The sequence below is a fragment of the Mastigoproctus giganteus genome, chromosome 1 (genome assembly GCF_048544385.1).
Source record: "Mastigoproctus giganteus isolate SK-2022 chromosome 1, ASM4854438v1, whole genome shotgun sequence".
In the NCBI taxonomy this organism is placed as follows: domain Eukaryota; kingdom Metazoa; phylum Arthropoda; class Arachnida; order Uropygi; family Thelyphonidae; genus Mastigoproctus; species Mastigoproctus giganteus.
The window spans coordinates 96,498,169-96,520,144 of record NC_143575.1 but is presented as its reverse complement, the minus strand read 5'-3'; the positions used below and the strand labels follow the sequence as shown (position 1 = coordinate 96,520,144).

Below are 21,976 nucleotides of genomic sequence, written 5' to 3'. Positions count from 1 at the left end.
CTGGACCGCAAGCTAGCTAAAAGATAGAAGAGAGTTGTCATAAAGGGTCAATATTCAATGTGGAACACAGCAACAAATTGGGTTCCTCACTGATCGGTGTTGTGTCCCTTCCTATTTTTAATTTTCATAAATGATATTAACGAGGGCATCCACGGAAAGCTATCAGAGTTTTCTGATGATATGAAGGTGGAATGGTGATTGACAAATCGAACAAGGCCGTGATTCTTCAAAAAGACTTGGATCGGTTGCATACATGATCCGAAAAATATCAAATTCGTCCGATTTCCAGCAATTTTTAAACTCCTCTTCAATCGGAGCTGTAGTTGGCCAAACTCAGGCGTAGGGAGAAGCGGTTCCCCCATTAGTTATTTCGAGTTTTACGTCCACAGAAAATACATTAGAGTAATATGGCCAAAGATGCTGATGCGCAGTAAACCAACCAACCTACAACAATATAGTCAGCGTCAGAAAAACTACTCCGCCCTAAATGTTTAGATTGATCTACACTGTGCTGCCACTTTATTAGGTACACCTACCCAGTAGCATTTTGAGCCTCCTTTAGCCTTCAAAACAGCCTGAATTCGTCTAGGTATGGATTGAACAAGATGCTGAAAACGTTGTGGAGGAATGGAGTACCATGCATCCATGAGTGTATCACGCAGTTCCTTGAGATTCGACGGAGGTGTAGGCCTGCAGCGAACAGCCCTTTCCAGCTCATCCCAAAGATGTTCAATAGGATTGAGATCCGTGGAACTGAGCGGTCCACTGCAGCAAAGAAAAGTCATTGTCATGTTCCTGTAACCATTCCATAGTGATTCGGACTTTGTGCAACAGCGCATTATCCTGCTGGAAGTAACCATATGACTGAGGATAAACTGTCAACATGAACGGATGCACTTGGTCAGCAACGCTGTGGCATTCAGACGTGAATCTATGGGCATCAATGGACCCAATGTGTGCCAAAAAAACATTCCCCATAGCACTGTACCCACCACCCTGCACAGTAGTCGTCAGACATGACGGGTACAGGGATTAATTTTTTGTTTTAGCCAAATTATGAGCCTTCCATCAACATGATGCACCAGGAACTTCGACTCATCAGACCAATCAACTGTTTTCCAATCCTCGATAGTCCAGTGCTGGTGTTGCTGTGCCCACAGGAGACGTGCTATCGTGTTCTTCATTGATAACAAAGGTACGCGATGTGGCCGTCGGCTGTCGTAGCCCATTCGCGACAAAGTGCGACTAGTGGTCTGTTGCGATATTTTGTTCTGCGCACCAAGGTTGTATTCTGACGTGATGTGCGACATTGTGGTCCGTCTGTTTGCTTGCACAATTCTAGCCATCCTCCTCTGACCTCTCTCATCAACAAGCGATTTTCTTCCACAGTAGTGCCGTTGAGAGGATGTTTTCTGTTCGTTGCACCATTCTCGATACACCCCGGAAACTGTGGTGCGTGAAAAGTTCAGGAGAACTGTTGTTTCAGAGATGCTTTGTCCAGCACGTCTTGCACCTACTACCATGCCACGTTCGAAGTCCGTTAGATCACTCCTTTTCCTCATTCTTGAAGCGTATGACACAACTTGGAGATTTGGAATTTTAAAAGACCTCTACAGCATCGGCCTTAGAGGTAATCTCCCCAATTTTATTAAAAACTTTTTATGTAACCGTTCTTTCCAAGTCCGTGTAGGATCTACTCTCTCTCGCTCTTTTAGTCAAGAGGAGGGAGTACCTCAAGGATCCGTTTTAAGTGTCACGCTTTTTGCCATTAAAGTGAATTCCATCACAGAACAACTTCCTCCAACTGTAAACTGTGCCCTCTATGTTGACGATTTTAGCATATTCTGTCATTCCTGCAACATGAGGGTAATTGAGAGGCAACTGCAACGTGCCATTGACCATTTGAACTCATGGGCAACGAATAACGGGTTCAGGTTCTCTCCACAAAAGACTGTTTGCATGCATTTTTGCAGAAAGCGCAATCTTCACCCTGAACCTTAATTGATGCTTGGACAAAATGCTATCCCAGTAGTACCTGAGACTAGATTTTTGGGGCTTATATTCGATAAAAAGCTGACCTTTCTAGAACATATCCGTCGACTACGTGCGAAGTGCACGAAAGGTTTGAATATCCTACGTGCAATCTCTTCACATTCATGGGGCGCTGACCGATGTACCCTCATGCGCCTCTACCGTGCACTCGTACGATCTAAGCTAGATTACGGGTGCCAGGTATACGCATCCTCTAGACTCAGCGCACTCCGTTGTCTGGATCCCATCCACCATCAGGCGATCCGTATTGCCACTGGAGCATTTCGAACTTCTCCTGTCCATAGCCTCTATGTCGAAGCGAATGAGCCCTCGTTATCACTTCGCAGGAAACAGTTGTCTCTACAGTATGCTTTGAAATTGAAATCCCTGTCAGACCATCCGACGTGGACACCCGTTTTTGAACCACGTTGGGAAAATGTGTACAACATTCGCCAGACTGCCAATCAACCATTCGGTATTCGTATCCAAAGGCTACTCAATGATTTGAACATCACATTAGACAATGTTGCCCCATCACCAGGGCAACCTTTTCCACCCTGGCATGCTCGTGTCCCAAACTGCAACTTCTCCCTTAACAATTGGAGAAAGGACAATACTTCATCCACCGTCCACCTGCAGCTCTTTTTAGCTGAGCGCTCGGAACATGCTGACTTCTTGCCCATCTACACAGATGGCTCGAGGTCAGAAATGTCTGTCGGATCTGCAGCTGTTTTCCCAGACACCACGGTATCTGAGCAGATCTCCAACGAATGCAGTGTGTTCACTGCAGAGCTGCATGCGGTTGAGCTAGCCTTAGATCGCATACGAACCACCCACCACAAAAAATATATTATATATACCGATTCTCTGAGTTCATTGCAGGCTTTATCATCGATGAGGTTCAACCCTCATCCTGTCCTGACCCGGATACAGCAGAAGCTGCACTTCCTTGAGAATTCAAATTTGATGTTCGTTTCTGCTGGATCCCAGGCCACATTGGGATCTCAGGATATGATTTGACAGACACTGCAGCCAAATCAACGAACCTATTTAACTCTTGCCTGTCAGTCCCCTATACAGACTACAGGCCAGTAATCCGAAAGAAACTGGTATCCCAGTGGCAACACTCCTGGCATGGACAGACTACAAACAAGTTATATGAGATTAAGCCTGTAATTGAACATTGGCAGTCTAGTCTGCGCAGGAACCGAAAAGAGGAAGTTGTTCTATCTCGACTCCGCATAGGACATTGCTATCTGCTGAGGGAAGACGATCGTCCTATGTGCAGAAATTGTTACACCATTTTAACAGTCCGCCTATTTTAATTGAATGTCCGTCCTTTTGTAATGACCGCCGTTTATGTTTTAGCCATCTGTCTGAACATTATACACTCAGACAGGTTTTATCGGACAATGACAACGTGTCAGCTATTTTTAAGTTTTTACAACTTATTAATCTAAATAATTCTATCTAGAATATTTTTTTCGTTTTATGCTATATGAACGTTTTATATCGTATATTCTTTTACAATAATATACAAATAATTTTATATTCTACATCCTTTTGACTTGGCGCATTATAGCCTTAGATGCTAATGCGGCATAAAACTCTAAAACAAACAAACAAACAAACCTCATTCTTGCTACGGTTTGTACGCTTAACTGGTTACTAGAAAGGTTGTTCTGCTGCACTTACATCCACAACAGTGGTCATGTGACTTGCAACGTTGTCCGATTTATGTGCACACCCCTGCTGTGCATACAAATGGGACAACCATTTGCGTGCACAGCAGGGGTATACTTGATAAAGTGGCAGCACAGTGTATGTTCATACATATATATAGATAAGGGGAAAGGCAAGAAACGATCAAAGCATCAGAACAAAGGTATGATTCCTCTGAAGGTTACATTTTTATTCTAATTTTAGGTTCGTTCTGATGTGTGATGACTGTGGAAATATCTCTAAAAGTATCTTCTCTCCCCCCCCCCTCCCTCTCACAGTAATGCTAGCCATTCTTGACATTGATGTCTCAACATTGAGTCAAAAAGGTTCTTAATATTCTCTGGATTAGCTGTTCTCTTAAAAGTCAATTCTGGCTTAGTAAATAGTGATCACCGTGCAATTTCATTTGAACTGTTTCTAGATTTTGTATGGACCGTGTTAACTGGAACAATTTTAAAAATTATTTGACTACAGTTTTCGACAGTGATAATAGTGAGATACCTGGAGAGAGTTTAAATGCCATGACAGCTTATGAATATGTACAGTATCATATTTTCCAGGCTTGCGTGCACTCCACAAGGAGAAAACGGACTAAAACGTTTTCTGTCCCGTTGTGGACTCCTGCTTTGTCTGCTCTGAGATCTCAGGTATGCCAGGCTAGGAAAGTATACCAAAGAAATAGACATCTCTCTAGTGTTGATGTGGAATCATCTAAAAATGCCTATAAAGAGAGAAGAAAGGCTTTTCATAAGACTATTGCTGAGAGCAAGAGAACTTGTTGGCAAAATTTGGTTCATGAGGTTGGTAACACAGATCCCTGGGGTCTCGTGTATAAACTTTCTCGTAATAAATTGCTTTGCTCAATACAACACTGTATTGAACAATAATGACGAGACATCGGATTGGTTTTCTACTGTGGAAACGATTGTTAGAAGGCTATTTCTTCAGGATCTTCCTCAAGATGATTCACCTGAACAAGCGGAGATACGCCGGATGAACTCTGAGTTTGCAGGAGCAGGTGACGCTGAAGCTGAACTGTTCAGTTTGGCAGAGTTGGGTGCAGCTGTAGCTAAATTGAACGTTAAGAAATGTCCTGGTTTGGACTTAATTGAAAATCAAGTAATCATTAAGTTTTATGATTATTTTCCTCAAATTATGTTAAATATATTTAATAAATGTTTCATTGAGGGTACTTTTCCAAGACCGTGGAAGATGGCACTGCTAAAGATATTGCATAAGCCTGGTAAGCCTAAAACTGATCCGAGAGCATACAGACCAATTTCTCTCTTGGCGAACATGGTTATTTATGAAAGGTTACTTGCTCCCAGAATTTCTGCGATGTTAGAGGATAAGCATCTGTGTTCTGCTGATAAGCATGGATTTAAGAAGGGGCACTCTACAGAGGACGCCATAACATCTCTTTTAAACTACATCAAGGATTCTTCTGATTAATAGGTTCTTATGGTCTTTATAGACTTTGGAGGAGCATTTGATTCGATATGGTGGGAAAGTGCCCTTCGATCTCTCGTGCTTGCACAGTGTAATAGTTACATATTTAACCCTATAAGGTGATACTTTCAGGACAGATTTATTACTGTGCGTACACGTCATCTGCCATAAAGTGCCGGTGTCTCGAGAGGTTGTCCTCAAGGTTCGGTTTTGGGACCTCTTTTTTGGAATGCAGTTTTAGATCAGTGGCTTGTTAAGGAAGGTACAGAGTTTGTTATTGGAGTTTCTGGGCGCTCCAGACTTATATTGGAAGAAAAAATACAGTCAGTTTTAGATGATTTAATGCAGTGGGCCGAAATGAACAAATTGAAGGTCTCTGCAAGTAAGACCTGTTTTATGGTTTTTAAGAAACAATTTAATTACAGCAGACCTCCAAGAGTTCTTTTAAGTGGAGTTCAGATTCCTTATGTTGCTAAAACTAAGTATTTGAGATTAATCATAGATGACAAGCTTTCCTTTTTGCCACATGTTTCACACTTGAATGTAAAGTAAGACACTTTACAGCCTCCATTGCTAGGATTTCTCGTAAGGAGTGGGGATTGAATAAGACGGTGTTGTCATTGTATTATAAGACTTTTTCTCCAGATAGTGGCATATGCGGCTGTTGCTTGGTTTTCTGTGGTAACTAAAACTAGGATTCGATCGAAACTTTTATCGCTTCAGCGCTCTATGTTATTAACTTTATTGACAGTACCTACGAACAGCGTCTCCAAACGCCCTACAGGTAATTGCTGGTACCATGCCATTGGACTTATTTATTGTCTACAGAGATTTTTTGTACAAATTGAAAAAGGGTATGTTGTTAACGTTTTTGGATATCACAATCGATTTGGAGAATAATATTAAAGAAGGAAAACAACGAATATGGAATAAATTAATGGAGTTATGGCAGAGCAGATGGGAAAGTGGTGATGTTGGAGCTGTGACGAGGAAATATATTCCCCAGGTGAACTATGCATTGTCAAAAACCGTGATATCTTGGTTTGCCCCTTTTATGTATACTTCTTTTTTGTTAACAGGACATGGCTCACTTAGGGCCAAATTATATGAGAGAGGATTGGAGACAGATTGGTACATGTGGCGAACAGGAGACTTGGATGCATGTAATTTTTTTATGTCGGGAGTATGATGGCACATATTCCTGGCTTATCGTTTGATACAGTACATTTACTTATTGCAAATCGTGACTGTTTTAATTCATTTCAGGAGTTTTCAGTTGCTGTTTTTGCAAGAAGAACTGTTCTTAGAGCCTTTCTTCGAGAGGCAAACCTGGTGATTGGATTGTCTTCATGAAGTTTCACTAATGGTTTCTACCTCTGGCTAGCAGCTGGAGTGCTGGACCTGATTCGTGGTGTTGGGTCTGGTGCTCTGGTTAGTTGTCTTTTGTGCTGCGATCATGAATATTCCCTTCTGGATTCTGGGATGCTGGATCTGATTCATTGCGTCGGGTCTGGTGCTCTAAAGGTTCTATTATCCATGGCGTATAGTTGGAGATTTGCTGGACAGTACCTTTATTGGGTTTGGAAGTTCCAGTGTATGTAGAACAGCAAATGAGGAAATATTCAGTCGAACTGTGATTTTTGATGTTTATAGTTGTGCCATCCAGACTATTGAATATTATTGTTGATTTATTATTTTTTTTTCCTGCTGGCTCCCTGGTATGGGCAACCCGGGGAGCGAGATTGCTGGCACTCACTGGTATTGCACTACCTCCAGAGGGTGCGGGATTTCATGCGCGAATTGCGTTACAGTAAAATCAGACCCAAGTAATTCAACATACTTCCCCAGGCCTGCTTTGAAAAGACAACATATTAACAAGTTCTCAAGGTAGAGTTGGGCTTATGCCTGGGAGCTACCCTGATTAAAGAACACACACACACACACGAGTGTTTAATGATATGTACAGAGCATCTAATTATATGTAAATATATCTTGTATATAAATCATGTATATACTTTGATGTACATAATCTTGAGACTGTATATTGTGTGTAATTAATAAATGGATGTTCTCTTAAAACCGCTTTGCTTTAGGCTGGTTTTGGCATGACTCTAAGATGCAGTCCCACCATGGTCAATAGAAGACAAATCAGAGGACAGCACTTCAAAGGCGCCTCCGTAGCCAGATGGGAAGAAGCAGCAGTGCGTAGTACACGCTTCTTGATTAGACCGGGGTTTGAGCCCGTCACCACCAAAAACGGAGGATGCGGAAAGGTCAAGGGAATGACCACCGCATATTCCCGGAGCAATATGGCCTTAGTTGCTAATGCTCCTAAAAACCAAACAACAACAACAACAGCAGTTCAATATGGCTGAAAACCGTCTAATAACATTAGCAGTATGGGGACAAGTAATATCCTGCTGGAATAAAGGGTTTGTTAACTGTTGGAGCAATGCCAAAATGACAGATCTGAGTACAGGTTTAACGTAGCGCTCAGTTTAGAAAACAGAAACATGTGGAGAACGGTTATCGTAAGAGATGGCATCTTGTTAAACACAGGGAGGGACAGCTCCTTCACCAGGCCATCGCCACACATCCTTCTGTTATCACTGAAGTGGCCGTATAGGATGAGAGATGATACGGGCGATGGGACTCAAAGCACTCCACGAATGCAATCCGGCCTCTTCTAGATCGGCTATTACGGTAATGGCACTTCTTGCTAATGTACGTCCTAGAGATGAATTAACATATTCTCTAATCTCCTTAGAAAGACAAATTTGTCAGCTACAGTGTTGTTGCAACTAAAACAAACAAATCAGATTCGAAACCAGTGCACAATAAAATGAATCCACAAACTACCTATTAAAAATAATAGAAATACTTTTTTCCTGACAATATGGAATAATATATATCCAACGCAAAAAACTGCACTGCAACTTAATAGTTCAATTTTAAGCAGTTGGTGAATTCCCACTGCCATATGTTGTCGTATCAGGATGAAATTATACACTTAAAAATAAGACAACGTAAGAACAAACTGAAACTTAAGAAAGACAAATGTACAAAAATGTATAGAGAGAGGAATTTTAAATTATATTTAAACAACGTAACAAAAATATGATTCAAATCTCAATAGGGTTTAAAATATCAACCAAATGATGGTTATTAAAAATACAAATATTAATTTTAAAGGGCGGGCAATATGTACAGTATTTGATATCTGGTTTGTCAAATGTGTTTAAATAAAGTGAGTAGTATTATTTAAACAGTTTATTCAAATAATTAAACTGAATTGTGCCGAAATCAAACGTACTTTTTATATTTCAACAAATATAAAAATACTAGCTTGTGAAATAAAAAAGTTAGCAACTGCGCATTATATAAAAACGAAGTACTGTACTATGAAAATATCTAAATAAATATAATCACAAGCACCTGTTAATGATGGGGGGGGAGAGAAATTCCCATACGCAAATTTAAATTTAAATTTGGAATTAAAAAAAATAAAAAAGCAGTTATTATTCGTCGTGCTTATGAAAAGACAAATCAGAGATGTGCAGTAAATCACTCACCTTGGCTCTGAGGTCTGAGGTCATTGACTGCGATCGTGTTCGGAACATCTCGAACACCTTTGACATGGGGCTGCTTTTGCTCTCGGATCCCGACCTCGGTCTTTTAAAGTCCGCTTGATTCTGGGATTCGAGATGACTTCCGGAGTACACAAAGTTCGCGGCACTACCGGAACTCGGAGAGGGCGTCCCGACCGGTGAGTAGCAACGCGATGACGTCTTCGGTGACCCGCTGCCCGACGAAGACGGCGAAAGCAGCGAGTGATGTTGCATGGAGGACTTCAACGACGAAATGAAAGCGGGCCTCTTGCTCTTGCTGTCTGATTTAGAGCGAGGACGAAATGCGTCGAACAGGGCATTTTTGCGTCCGTGGCTACCTCCAGTAAGGGCATCGTCTCCCGACTGTCGTCGCATACGCCCGCTAGTAGAGTCCCGAAGAGGCAGGGAGGCCATCTTCGATGTGCCGCCAGAATGTGACCTGATTCTGTCCTTGGCCTTACTACTATGCCGATCGTCACCGTTGGGCGTCGCCATCTTGTCAAAGTCTTCCGTCACGATCGTCGGCAGGACCAACGAGCCGTCCTATGGAAGAAAAGATCAATGTCAGTCCCGAAAATTAATTGTCGTGCAGTCAACACGCAAACTCTCACACACGCACATTCACTTTCCCCTCCGCGCTGCTACTAGCCAGTGCCCCCTCCCTGCACCACCATCCCTTACACTTAATCCTCATAAAACACGCGCTTCAGTGGGTCGTGGTGCAGACATTCCATTCAACCGAAACCCTAAAGGAAGCATTTTTGTGCTCTACGTTCCCGCTCCTTTGCTCTACAGGATCGGTGAACGGCACGCGGAGAGGACAGCTCGATATTGCTCAGCCAGACAGTTACAAAGTGAACCGAAATCTTCAAATCGGGTCCCGCATTAACACCACACTAAAGCCATACGTATTGCAAGTATCAAGCGGTGTTGACTCTTTTAACTGTTCTCAATTTACACAACGCAAGAATAGAATCATTAATATTTAAAAAATAATAATAATGAAGTTTACTTCTAAACAAATGTTTAAAATATTTAGTTTTGGTGAACCAATAGCGCAGATTTTACCCCGGAAATGAAAAATGTATTTCCCACTCATTCAGTTCTTGTTTATGTTGGCAAAGTATTGTTGTTAACTGCGTACAAACGTAGTCTAGCGTACAATGTTTGTACGTAGTTAACCCATATTCCGCAAAGCTAGCTAATCTAGTTATTTATGAAAAGTTAATTGGAAAAATACACTTCAAGCCAACTGCGATTCACACACACACACACACACACACACACGCACGCGCACATTTCATGTTCTAGTTATTCTTTCAATAAATAAATCGTAAAATTATAATTTTCATTTAATTACCTAGATATAAGTGTACAATGTCGATGATATAACGCACCAAATCACGGCAGGCCACTCCCTAGCGTTATCGAACGTTTGGCGATTAGAACGTATCATATTTGTCACGTGCTCACGCAAACTACCTACTCTTATGGTAACATCAACTAGAGACTGGCTTCCGCATCGCGTGATGCCCTTGTAATGGTAATCGGCCGATGATAAGCAACCCCCATCAAAAAAAAAAAAAAAAAAACAGAACGAGTCCTTCATTTGACCTTAACCTTCTTGAATGCAATTTCAGAAATCGAAAACAGAAAAGTCGATCAACTACAGGGCAGAACTGCTACTGGGAGGAGGAGAGCAACTTTAGGGGGTATCCCAACACACTTGATAGGGGGAGAGGAGGTAGCCGAACTTCGGGTAATATCAGAAACAAATTTGTAGCGAGGTCCATGTATTCATAATTAGGTCCGAATTACACACTTTGTTTTCAGTCTTTGAGTCATCTCCTTGAAGAAAATAAAAGCTAGCGGTTTTTATTTTCCTCTCTCTTTCTGTCTCTGATGGATACGGCTGGCATTAGAGAGGGTTTGTCAGTTGCTGAAAGTAACTTAAATTCAAATTCAAAATATTTCGAACCACCCAAATTATAATAATACATAATTTTCCCCTCCCCAGACTTTTCAGAATTAGTTAAAAGGACAAAAGGAGGGAGAGGAAAATGAAAATTTATAAGCAAACCTATAATTTACATGTAACACATGCCTGGATGGTCCTGAGTTCCAAAGAGGTATTTAAGTAACCAATTCACACACCAGAAAAAAAATATTTTTTTTTTTAGTAAGAGCCAATTTAACACTTTTTAAAATAAACGTTTACTAACTTTAATTTTAAAGTCAAAAGAAAAATAAATAAGGAGTATATCGCTAAGAATGTAATGGTCATCAGTGTATTCCTCGCAGCATTGAACAGTGTGATTTTACACTGTCTCTGCGTGGTGTTTATAATCGTTGATAATCCGTTGTATATTTCTGAAGCATGTTCTTGAGAGAAATCTTGGATTCAGCAACATTAAGGGGATGGGAAGGGAGGAGCTTGCTATTAAATCTCAAGAAAAATTGAACAACAACCGGAAGAACAGACTTATTAAATGCTAGTGGTTCCATCTGGTGTTCTATTTCAGGACCATTTAGAAACTGTAATTACAGGATAAAAGAATGTTGTTTGCTTCCCTAAAAAAAACTAGAGAATTGTCAATATTTGAAGTCAAAGCCACAGTAATCACGAGCGTAGCGTGCTTCCGGCATTGGTTTACTTCAATTTGATATAAATCAGGGAATCTAATGCTTGTTATTTCCGGTAGCATATTTCAAAATTGTGCAAAAGTAATCAGTTATTGTTGTTAATGCAGCAGCTTAAATTCACCGACAATTTAAGATTTTAATACAGTCCTGTATGGTATGTGTAGGTAAATTAATTTGATTTATTTCTATACATTTCTTCGAAACAAATTATATTATTATTCGCTAAAAACTTATAAAAAATATATATGAAATATTACACTAGCATTGTGCTGCCATCTATTGACTGCAAACAAAATCGCAAATAACATGACGATAAATATCAATTTTCTTGGACACATTAAAAGCACATAAACGCTATTTCATGATTATATTTTCAACAGAAGTTTCCTAATAAAACGAATAATTGAATCTTTGAAACCTAATCCTGCTGTCTGTTGCCAGACGAAAGTTTAAGAGCGCAGGCAAATAAGGCTATAAGGCGTCGGTATATCGCGTTGGTGAAGTGTGTGTGTTGTACGGTCGTCCGGTGCTTGGAGAAAATAATTCCCCCCTTCCCGATACAGAATAATTTGGCCATCTTGAGGACTTTACTAAAAGTTCCTGTTGTTTCAGCAGGGGCACTACGCTGCTTGATTCTGATGAAGAGAATGAAACATCTCACAACAGAAAATAGCAGTGCAGCAACCTCCCATTCGTAAAGCCTAAATTCGTAAATCGGGAACGATTTTGCCAAAGATATAACGAGAGGATATGTTCCAAAAAATAAAATGTTTGCTTCCGAAAATGCATAGAAATTGGGATAACCATAGGATTTATATAAAATTCTCTAACAACAATATTTAAAAAGCTAACAATAAGATTTTAAAATAATAATATCTTTATTGCAATATGTATACAATAAAGTATATGAAGACACAAGAACATTATTTGCTTAGAAAAATTACTATAATACTGCAGATGATCACAACAACTTTAAGAGCTGTGCACAGACAACCATTAATCACTATTTAATTTAAATAGAAATAACCAATTGCACTTAAATAACCTGGTGAAGTCCCTTCAACAAGTCAAATTGCGGTGTGAAACTCATGGAAACTATTCGCACCTTAATGCAGCTGTAATAAAATTATCAAAGAAAAAAATTGAAATTAAGGGTTAAAAATAGCAGTTTTGTAAATGCACATTATGTAAAAAAAAACAAACGATAATCTCGTGTCATATTACTGATCACAGGCTGTTGGCCACTGAGCACTCACATGATACCATGTTCTGGCGCTATTTGAAAACACTCAAATTTTCAAGATGGCACCCTTGCAGTCATGCATCAATGCAGATATGTGCAATATAATCCGACTTTTGAATGCAGAAGGAATAAACACTGCTGAAATTTATCTCAAAATGTTCGCTCAGTACGGTGAAACATGCATAAGTCAAGAGAAAGTCTACGAGTGGGTGAATAAGTTTAAGAACGGTAATTACCGGGAAGAACCTTTCCCTAAAGCATTCCTCATGCGCGAATACAGATGCAAAATACCTATTCAGTTTGTCAGAAACCTGAGCAATGCCATCAACATCAAGTGGACCAATTATAATTTATATGCATCTCATGCCCTTTTTTTCTCTACCACGCGTCTCAATAGTTCATCTGACATCCACTTAGACCTAAGCCTTGAACAGTATTTCTTTGTTGGTATGAAAAGCATAGTAGTTTCTTTGATTATTTCCCTGAATATTTCCCATTTACAATTTGCTGCCCGTGACCTCTGTAGTCACCAGTAATTATGTCTTTAATTAAATTCCACCTTAGTTCCCTGTGATCACTGTCAAGCAGTGGGTCGTTTACCTGCAGATTCTTAATGCATGTAGATTCGCTGCTCCAGATCAATGAGTATTACTCCCTCTGGTTGCCTCTCGAACACGCTGCTGTTGAAAACTGTCATCCAAGAAATCTACACAAGTCTTCCTAGTGTGTGAGTGACCAACCCACAAATTCCAGTCAACACCTGGAAAGTTAAAATCCCCCATTACGAGACATTCTGATTTACAGGCCCACTCTAATTCTTTATGTAGTTGTTTGGTATACTCATCACAGTCAAGTGGCGGAAAAGTTCGTAAGATCCAGATATCAGGTGTGAAAAACATTTGTCCCTAAAATCGAAAGTTCATAAACCGGAGCCCAGTGGTCTGAGCGGTAGCACACTGCCCTCCCCACACCGGGTGGAAAAGGCCACGGTTCGAATCCCGTCGATGACGCGAGGAACTTTTATGGGCATTTTTCATTCCGTGGCTGAGTTAGTCGGTCTTTGGCGTAACGAAGCTCAATTTAACAGTATCCAATATGTCGAAGGAAGTAATGCTTGTGAAGTAACTCTGTCGACATCACGTTTCAAAAAACAAGTTTTAATGAACAAATTAATGAACTGGAGGTACACCGTTCCTATCGACCATTTCAATTTTTTAGATCTAACCTTTCAGCGTTACTTAAGCTCTAGCCTTAACACCTTAGCCCTGTCTGTATTGGCCAAGAAGAGCAGGACAAACCAGATCGGACCTTTACGTAAGGGAAATGGGATAGTAATAAATACACCAGCTGCCGTTGCAGATGAACTCAACAGTTATTTTGCATCGATATTTACAAATGAAAAGCCTTTTGTGACAATGGGAAATTGTGGGAGCGAAGTTAAAAAATATGAAATTAATCATATTGAAATTTCGCAAGATTATTTAATGAAAAAACTTTCGAGCCTACAGACCAGTAAGGCTCCTGGAGTTGATGGAATATACCTATAATCTTAAGAGAGGCGGCAAGCGAGTGCATTGAACCATTAAGGCTAATTATGCGAGCATTACTAGACTCTGGGGAGATTCCCTTGGATTGGAAAAGTGCAAATGTATCTCCCATACATAAGGGTGGCTCTAAAAGTGAAGTTGGAAATTATCGACCTGTCAGTCTGACTTCAGTAGTAGGGAAAATCATGGAGGCAATGATCAAGGGTGGAATTCAGGATCATTTGGATCGAATTGAAATTCTGAAGGATACTCAGCATGGTTTTGTAAAGGGAAAATCATGTTTAACAAATCTGGTTCGCTATTTCGAAAGGGTCACTCACGAGCTGGATTTAGGGAATAATTTCGACATTGTTTATTTAGATTTCAGCAAAGCTTTTGACTCAGTCCCACATGAACGGTTGCTTTATAAGCTGGAACAGGTTGGAATCACTGGAAAAATCCTTAGATGGATAGAAGGATGGCTTCAGGGCAGGAGGCAGAGGGTTGTGATAAATGGCTATTCCTCAGATTGGGTTGATGTAAGAAGTGGGGTTCCCCAAGGATCAGTATTAGGACCACTGTTGTTTTTAATTTTCATAAACGACATCGATGAAGGGATAGAAGGCGTGATGTCTAAATTTGTAGATGATGTTAAAATTGGTAGAGTAGTTAATGATCACTGTCAAGCTGAGCTTCTTCAGAGAGACCTAGATGGACTTCAGGAATGGTCAGAAAAATGGCAGCTGTGCTTTAATCCAACAAAGTGTAAGGTATTACACCTGGGAAATAGTAATCCCAAAATAACGTATTCACTTGGTGGAGTTCAACTAAACCCAGTACTGGAGGAAAGGGACTTGGGTGTTACGATACGGTCAGACATGAAATTCTCTGAGCATTGTAAACAGGTTGCAAGGAAGGCCCATGGTGTCCTATCGATGATCTATCGAACTTTTGCAAGTAGAGATAGGGACGTGATAATCCCATTATATAAGGCTTTTGTTAGACCACACTTGGAATACTGTGTTCAAGTATGGAGACCGCACCTAAAGAAAGACATGGAGCTTCTTGAAAGGGTGCAAAGAAGGGTAACTCGCCTGGTGAGATCGGCAAAAGGGCGTCCTTATGATGAAAGACTTCGAATATGTGGGTTGCAGAGTTTGGAAACTAGACACCTTAGAGGAGATTTGATTGAGGTGTTTAAGGCTCTGAGAGGCATCAGTAAAATGAATGAGGACGAAATTTTCAAGATTATAAATGATGCTAGAACTAGGGGACATAAATTCAAGTTACGGGGGGAAATGTTTAGATTGGACTGCAGGAAGTTTTATTTTAGCCAGCGAGTTATAAATTACTGGAATAAGTTGTCTTCGTGGGTGGTAGAGGCCGACAGTTTGGGGAAATTCAAAGGTCATCTGGATAGTACTTTCGGGTAAGGGAAGCGCATAGGATGATAGGTTTAATTTCCTTTTTATTTATTTTTTATTTTATTTTTTTATTTATTAATTATTATTAATTAGTTATTTATTTATCTATTTATTTATTTTTTGTTTTTATCATTGTTTTGTTCTGATTTTTTTTTTTTTTTTTTTTTTTGGCTGGTGCAGCATAAGCCATAGGCTTTCTTGCACCATGCGGCCATTACTAATACTAATACTAATACTAGCTATCACCAATGAGGGGGTACCATTCCTGCCTCGTGGAGGCGGGTCTTCCCTCTATCGCGATCAGAACGAAAATTATAAAATCACGAAATTAATCAAAACAACGCTTATTAATTTGGCATTAACATTACAACTCTCTAATATTTACCATCATTCCTCCCCCCTCCCAAAATCTATTCTAACTCTACTATATTCAGTTTCTAAAAAATATCTCCTTTTTTTCACTTTTTTTTTCACACAAAGTTATAAAATCACTAGGCTTTTCAGAAATGCTTTTAAGTCAATCCTTCGTGACCTTAATTTCCTTGGCGTAATCTAAAAGATCAACTTTCCAGCTCCACTCCTGGGATAAATAAATAATTTCCTTGGCGTAATCTAAAAGATCAACTTTCCAGCTCCACTCCTGGGATAAATAAATCTATTCTTAAATTCTCCCCACTACGTATCCCATGACAGAATAAATAATAATAATTCTAAAACTGAAATAACGGCTCCCAAATTTCGGTTATTTTTTGCTGGTAATCTGCTAGTTGGATAAAAGAAATAATAAATATGACGCTCGTACATGTCTGAATTTTTTAAATAATTGCGTATTAAAAATGCATCATTTCGTGGAATCTGTAGTGATAATGTTTAAACTACACAATAGACCCAAATTTCCTCTTCATTGCCTTCGTTCTTGTTGCTAGGTGATCGCTACGTCACTGCAACAATGAGAATCCAAATTTCACTTTTTTTTAGACCATGTGATTAATCATAACTGTCATATTTTTTGGTGGTAAAAATCCAACGAGATCGTCTAGTTAAAGAGAGGAGAGAGGGAATCATCCAAGAGAATGTGTTTCTGTAACTAGATTTTTTTAAAAAATAAGAGGGTGTCGAAGAATAATCGTTCACTGACGGATAAGAACTCAACACAAATATGGGGAAATGAGTCTTCAAATATAATGACAGAGAAGAGATTCATCCATCATACAACGATCGGAAAGGATCAGATATACAGGCTATCGCATCTACACGGGAGAACTGAATCAGACCAAGGATGAAATCTCGCTGCCAAAGAAGGGGGATCTGTGCTTACTACATCTCTGAGGAAAATTCTGAAGGTACCGAGCAAAAAAAGGGAGACATGTACCGCAATATCCTTTTATGAATACTGTGATGGAGTGGAAAATCTTAGCTACTGAAGAAACTTTTAATATAAAAAGTGGTCGAATAGGAGCTCGAGGTTCTTGAGAAGATTCTCGGGTCATCTACAAAGTGGAAAGAAGTCGCAATTGTACTTCGGCCATGGTTTAAAGGAGAAAAACTGGAGCTTTTATTGAACTTAAATTCTGGGGCAAAAAAGTAAATTGAGTTACTCAGAATTTGAGACAAAATACCGTCTATGTATTATTTCTGTAAATTTCGTGCATTCTTTGGTCGGTCTACTGGTTTTGTGAGAAAAATCTGAGTTTCGGAGAAGGAAGAAAGAAACATTTTTCAGTTGTTGGGAAGTATTTCTCAAGTTCGGTCTGCGAGGAAAACTGAACCCAAGGGTTTTCGTCGTGGTGTGAAATGGCACATCATGAAGTAAGGAGGTTAAAATATTCGTTCATAAGAATTAAAAGGTGAATCAAATAAGCATTTGAGTAAAGGACTCAATAAAACGAAGATCGAATTGTACTCCTTCTGACAAGGAAAATACAACTCGTTAATGACTCGTAGGCAACATTCCTGGGAGAGATCGTGAGATAATCTCCTCTGTAAGTTGAGATATGACCTTGCTAGGTCACAAACTGGGCGGAATTAAGAGTGCATGGTCCGCAGCAGCGGATATTGAAATACGTGGAGTAGCAAGCGGTCTCCAAGGAAAGCAGCTGGCTTACTTTCCCGTGGATATGGTACATGATGGAGTCCATGATTGCCTTAAGTGTTCGAACACAGTATACAGCAAGGAGAACATTTTGAGGGATCACTGGATGCCATATTAATGATGCAAACAACAGAAGTTGTCAAGAGTAATTACTCAAATAATCTGTCGTATTCATGAGATAACTCGTTTCCAACCCTTTACCACTTGTTATTTGACAGGTCAATGTAAACAGGAACAGTAACAATTTCAGCCTTACAGGAACAATTTCGAGGTTAAAGGATTAACCATTCCAAGGATGGAATTCAGGTTTCCGTGATGGGGAATCGTCCCTCATAATAAGGAAGTCGGAGACCAATTCTTTCCCGGATCCAGCTCCTGTTCATTCTAGTGGGATGCATCGCAACTACGAAACACTTTTGAAAATAACATTTGAAAAGAAAAAAAAAAAAAATTCGACTGGAAAGCGGTTGACGAAGCATGACATTAACATGGCCACGTGATCCGCAAAGAACAACAGAAGACAACCCATTGAAGTGCATACCTAACACGATGGAATGAGGGCAATTACCGATTTCATTCGTCTTCATCGATTTTTGACCTCTTCGTCGACGACCGTGCCCCTTCCTCTCGAGGTTTATCGATTAGTTTTGATTTCTATGGGCACACCGAGCCATGAGGTGTCGCTCTCGCGTCATCCTTATTGAATGTTTCTATCCGGGGTAACGTTGCTGGCAGAAAGAGGCATTCGAACGGCGTGCGCTTTCTGACAAGAAAGATCACTGGGAACAGAAGCAATAAATCAAATCTCTGAGACAGGCACGCCTCTGTACGTGCGCGCGCGTGTGTGTGTGTGTGTGTGTGTGTTCTTCTAATAAGTACGTCACTCGCGCGCATTTGGGAACGAGGTTAAGGGAAGGAAATGGCGACAGCCTAATGACTTTTCTGTCAGCTGTTATTCTCCACCATCAAACCCTCAGGGCGAGTACCGAGCTCGCGAGATGCAGCGGCACGTAGATAGCCGTTCCTGCCGAACTTCCTTCCTGGGAGATGTTCTTGCTACCCCGAACACACCTTTGCCCGTTACCCAACTTAAATGAGACATTCGCGATCTGAATTCGTAAAAGTGTGTTTCTCAAGTATTTTTCTGTCCTCAGCGATGATTAGTTGGTTGGTTGTTGTAGCGTTTTAGGTACATCAGCAACATCATATTGCGCCGTATATATTATGTTTGTAAATTGTGTGTTCTGTGATCCATTTGCTGTTTTCTGGACTCAAAACCCGAGTTTCCGGGAGGAAAAACCATGCTGCCCTTAACTGAGCCACGTTGTGAAAAAAAAGGCCCATAAAATTGCTCACGTCATTGATGGGATTCGAACTGAGGTCTTTTCCACCCGGTGTGGAGAAGACAGTGATTATACCAATTGCACTGTCCACGAGGACCTGCTGACAAGTGAAAAAACAATAAAAGGGAAAACGGTTCTCTTGCAGCTCACAACAAATTTAAAAATGTTTACGCAGATTGTGATAATTGAGAAATACAATTCCAGAAGGGTAATTTTATCTTTTAAACCTGTTCTTTGGTTTTTTCTTTGACGTGAGTTTCGGTTTCGTCGTGATCCACGCGCCCCCGGACATGATGCAATGTCGATATCTCCTTTTGTAGCAACCGGAGATGCAGTTGATTTACCCTCCTGTTCGACCCACTCCAGTGTCTCGGGATTTAACGAAGTTAGTTAACATATTCGCCACGCTAGGATCTAGGGTGCGCATCGAGCTCTCAGTGTCCACCAGGGAGGATGGAAACTCCAATTATCTGTGGATATTTTTGTGGTTATGAAGGTGTTGGTTTGTTATCTGGGAATGCGAAATAGGAGGAATAACAATTAAATGTTATTTTCGGAATATAGGAAAGAAATAACAGAATAATAATTAAATTGGAAAAAAAAAGTGCAAACCCAAATGATCCGCATGCGGCTACCCACGCAGTACCACAAAATACGATAATGTTAGTTCGTGCGAGGAATTTTTATGGGTTTTTTTCACACCATGGTTAAGTTAGTCGGTCTCAGGCGAAGAGAGTTTTTTCGTCCAGCAAAACGGGTTAAACCAATCGCAGAACACGCGCAGTTGACGGACAAAATACAAGATGTTGGTGTTGTAGTGGGTTTTTAGGAGCATCAGCGACTAAGGCCATATTGCTCCGTGTATACTGTCTGTAAATTGCATGTGTTCTGTGGTCGATTTTCTGTTTGTTGGACGAAAAACCCCATTTTCCGGGAGAAAAAAACAATGCTATCCTCGACCGAGACAGACTGACTCAGCCACGTTGTGAAAAAGGCCCATAAAAATTCCTCACGTCATCGACGGGATTCGAACTCGGGTCTTTTCCACCCGGTGTAGAGGAGGACGGGAATTATTCCAACTGTCCTCCCCACGAGGGCTTAAAACAAGCAGTTATAAGCAGAACTGGTGTAGTGTGATTTTAACATGGCGAAAAAGAGTGTATTTCAATATTGTTTTGGGATGGCGAATCGAAATATGAACGTTCCAATCAGGATCCCCTAGACTCCTTTTCCAAATATCGAGCATCCCTACATTGCAAGAGATGCATAATTAATGATTTACAATTTTCCACAGAAAATAACGCAAAAAAGATGTATTTTGTGGTCATACTATCAGACTTTGTCCACAGATGTATAATTCTTCATATTAATGCTCTTTAACATTTTAAATTATAATTGATAAGAATTTAATTATATTAAAATTGAATAAAATTAAAATCAAATTACATGATATACAAAATTGTTCAATGTACATACTATCAGTATTACTAGCGAGGCACACAACAAACATTATGTGTCTGCGAATAATACGACGGGGGCTAGCATTCGTCCACCATTACAAGGGAACCCTCGGCTATTGCAGTAGATGCAATGGCCTCACTTCTACACCATGTAGAAAGAGAACGCTGTCACTCTTCTATAAGGCTGGGAGTAAAGTGGAGGAGAAACTGTTGAAGATAAACACAAGAAAGGCACCCGGGGTGGATGGGATCTATCCAGTTATATTAAAGGAGGCAGCAAAGGAAGTAAGCAAACCCTTAGCCATAATTATGAGAGCTTCCTTGGACTCAGGGGAGGTACCCATAGACTGGAAATGTGCAAATGTGACCCCAATTCACAAAGGAGGATCAAAGGCTGACACAAGTAATTATAGACCTGTGAGATTAACTTCTGTTCCAGGAAAATTAATGGAGGCACTGGTTAAAGAAGCACTGCAGGATCATTTAGACAAGACTTCAGTTATAGCTCAGACACAGCATGGTTTTGTTAAGGGGAAGTCTTGCCTGACCAATTTGATTGGATACTATGATGCAGTCACAAAAGAACTGGATGCAGGGAATAACTTTGATATTATATACTTGGATCTTAGAAAGGCTTTTGATACTGTTGCACATGGAAGACTGCTACACAAATTGGAGCAGTGTGACATTGGAGGCAAATTGCTGCTATGGATAAAGGGGTGGTTGAGGGGGAGAAGACAGAGAGTGGTAATCAATGGACACTGCTCATCGTGGACTAATGTTATTAGTGGAGTCCCTCAGGGCTCAGTGTTGGGTCCATTATTGTTTTCTGTATTTATAAATTTTATTTTTATTTTTTATTTTATTTTATTTTATTAATAACAAGATACACAACAGGTAACCATTAACAGTGTATCTGAGATCAGATCAATAAACATAATAACAATAATATGAAATCCAGCAGGACGATAAACATTGATATAGATTCAAACAATAAAAGCATATGTACAAATGATATTGATGATGGTATATCAAGCTTAATGTCCAAGTTTGCAGACGATACAAAGGTTGGCAGGGTTGTCAAGGACACTACTGGCACTATGCTGCTGCAACAGGATCTGGAAAGGTTGAGCAGATGGGCTGAGAGGTGGCAAATGAAGTTTAACATAGACAAATGTAAAGTACTACACATGGGAAACAGCAACCCCAGAGCAACGTATCAACTCTGTGGTACTATACTGACAGTGGTAGAGAATGAAAGGGACTTGGGGGTGGTTGTGCAGGCAGATATGAAGTTCTCTGAGCAGTGCAGACGGGCTGCAAGAGTACCTCATGGAGTATTGTCAATGATATACAGGAATTTTTCCAGCAGGGATAAGGAAGTGATTATTCCATTGTATAAGGCAATGGTCAGGCCACACCTAGAGTACTGTAT

At 40.2% G+C, this 21,976-nt stretch overlaps 1 protein-coding gene across 3 annotated transcripts in view; it reads right to left on the bottom strand.

Moving 5' to 3' along the window:
• LOC150091024 (5'-AMP-activated protein kinase subunit gamma-1-like) overlaps nt 1-21,976 on the bottom strand; it is a 500,398-nt gene that overhangs the window by 327,915 nt on the left and 150,507 nt on the right. For all 3 annotated transcript variants that reach the window (XM_090373902.1, XM_090373912.1, XM_090373921.1), the window contains one exon: nt 8,775-9,353. In XM_090373902.1, the coding sequence (XP_090230028.1) occupies nt 8,775-9,353 (579 nt within the window). The remainder of the gene's footprint in view (nt 1-8,774; nt 9,354-21,976) is intronic.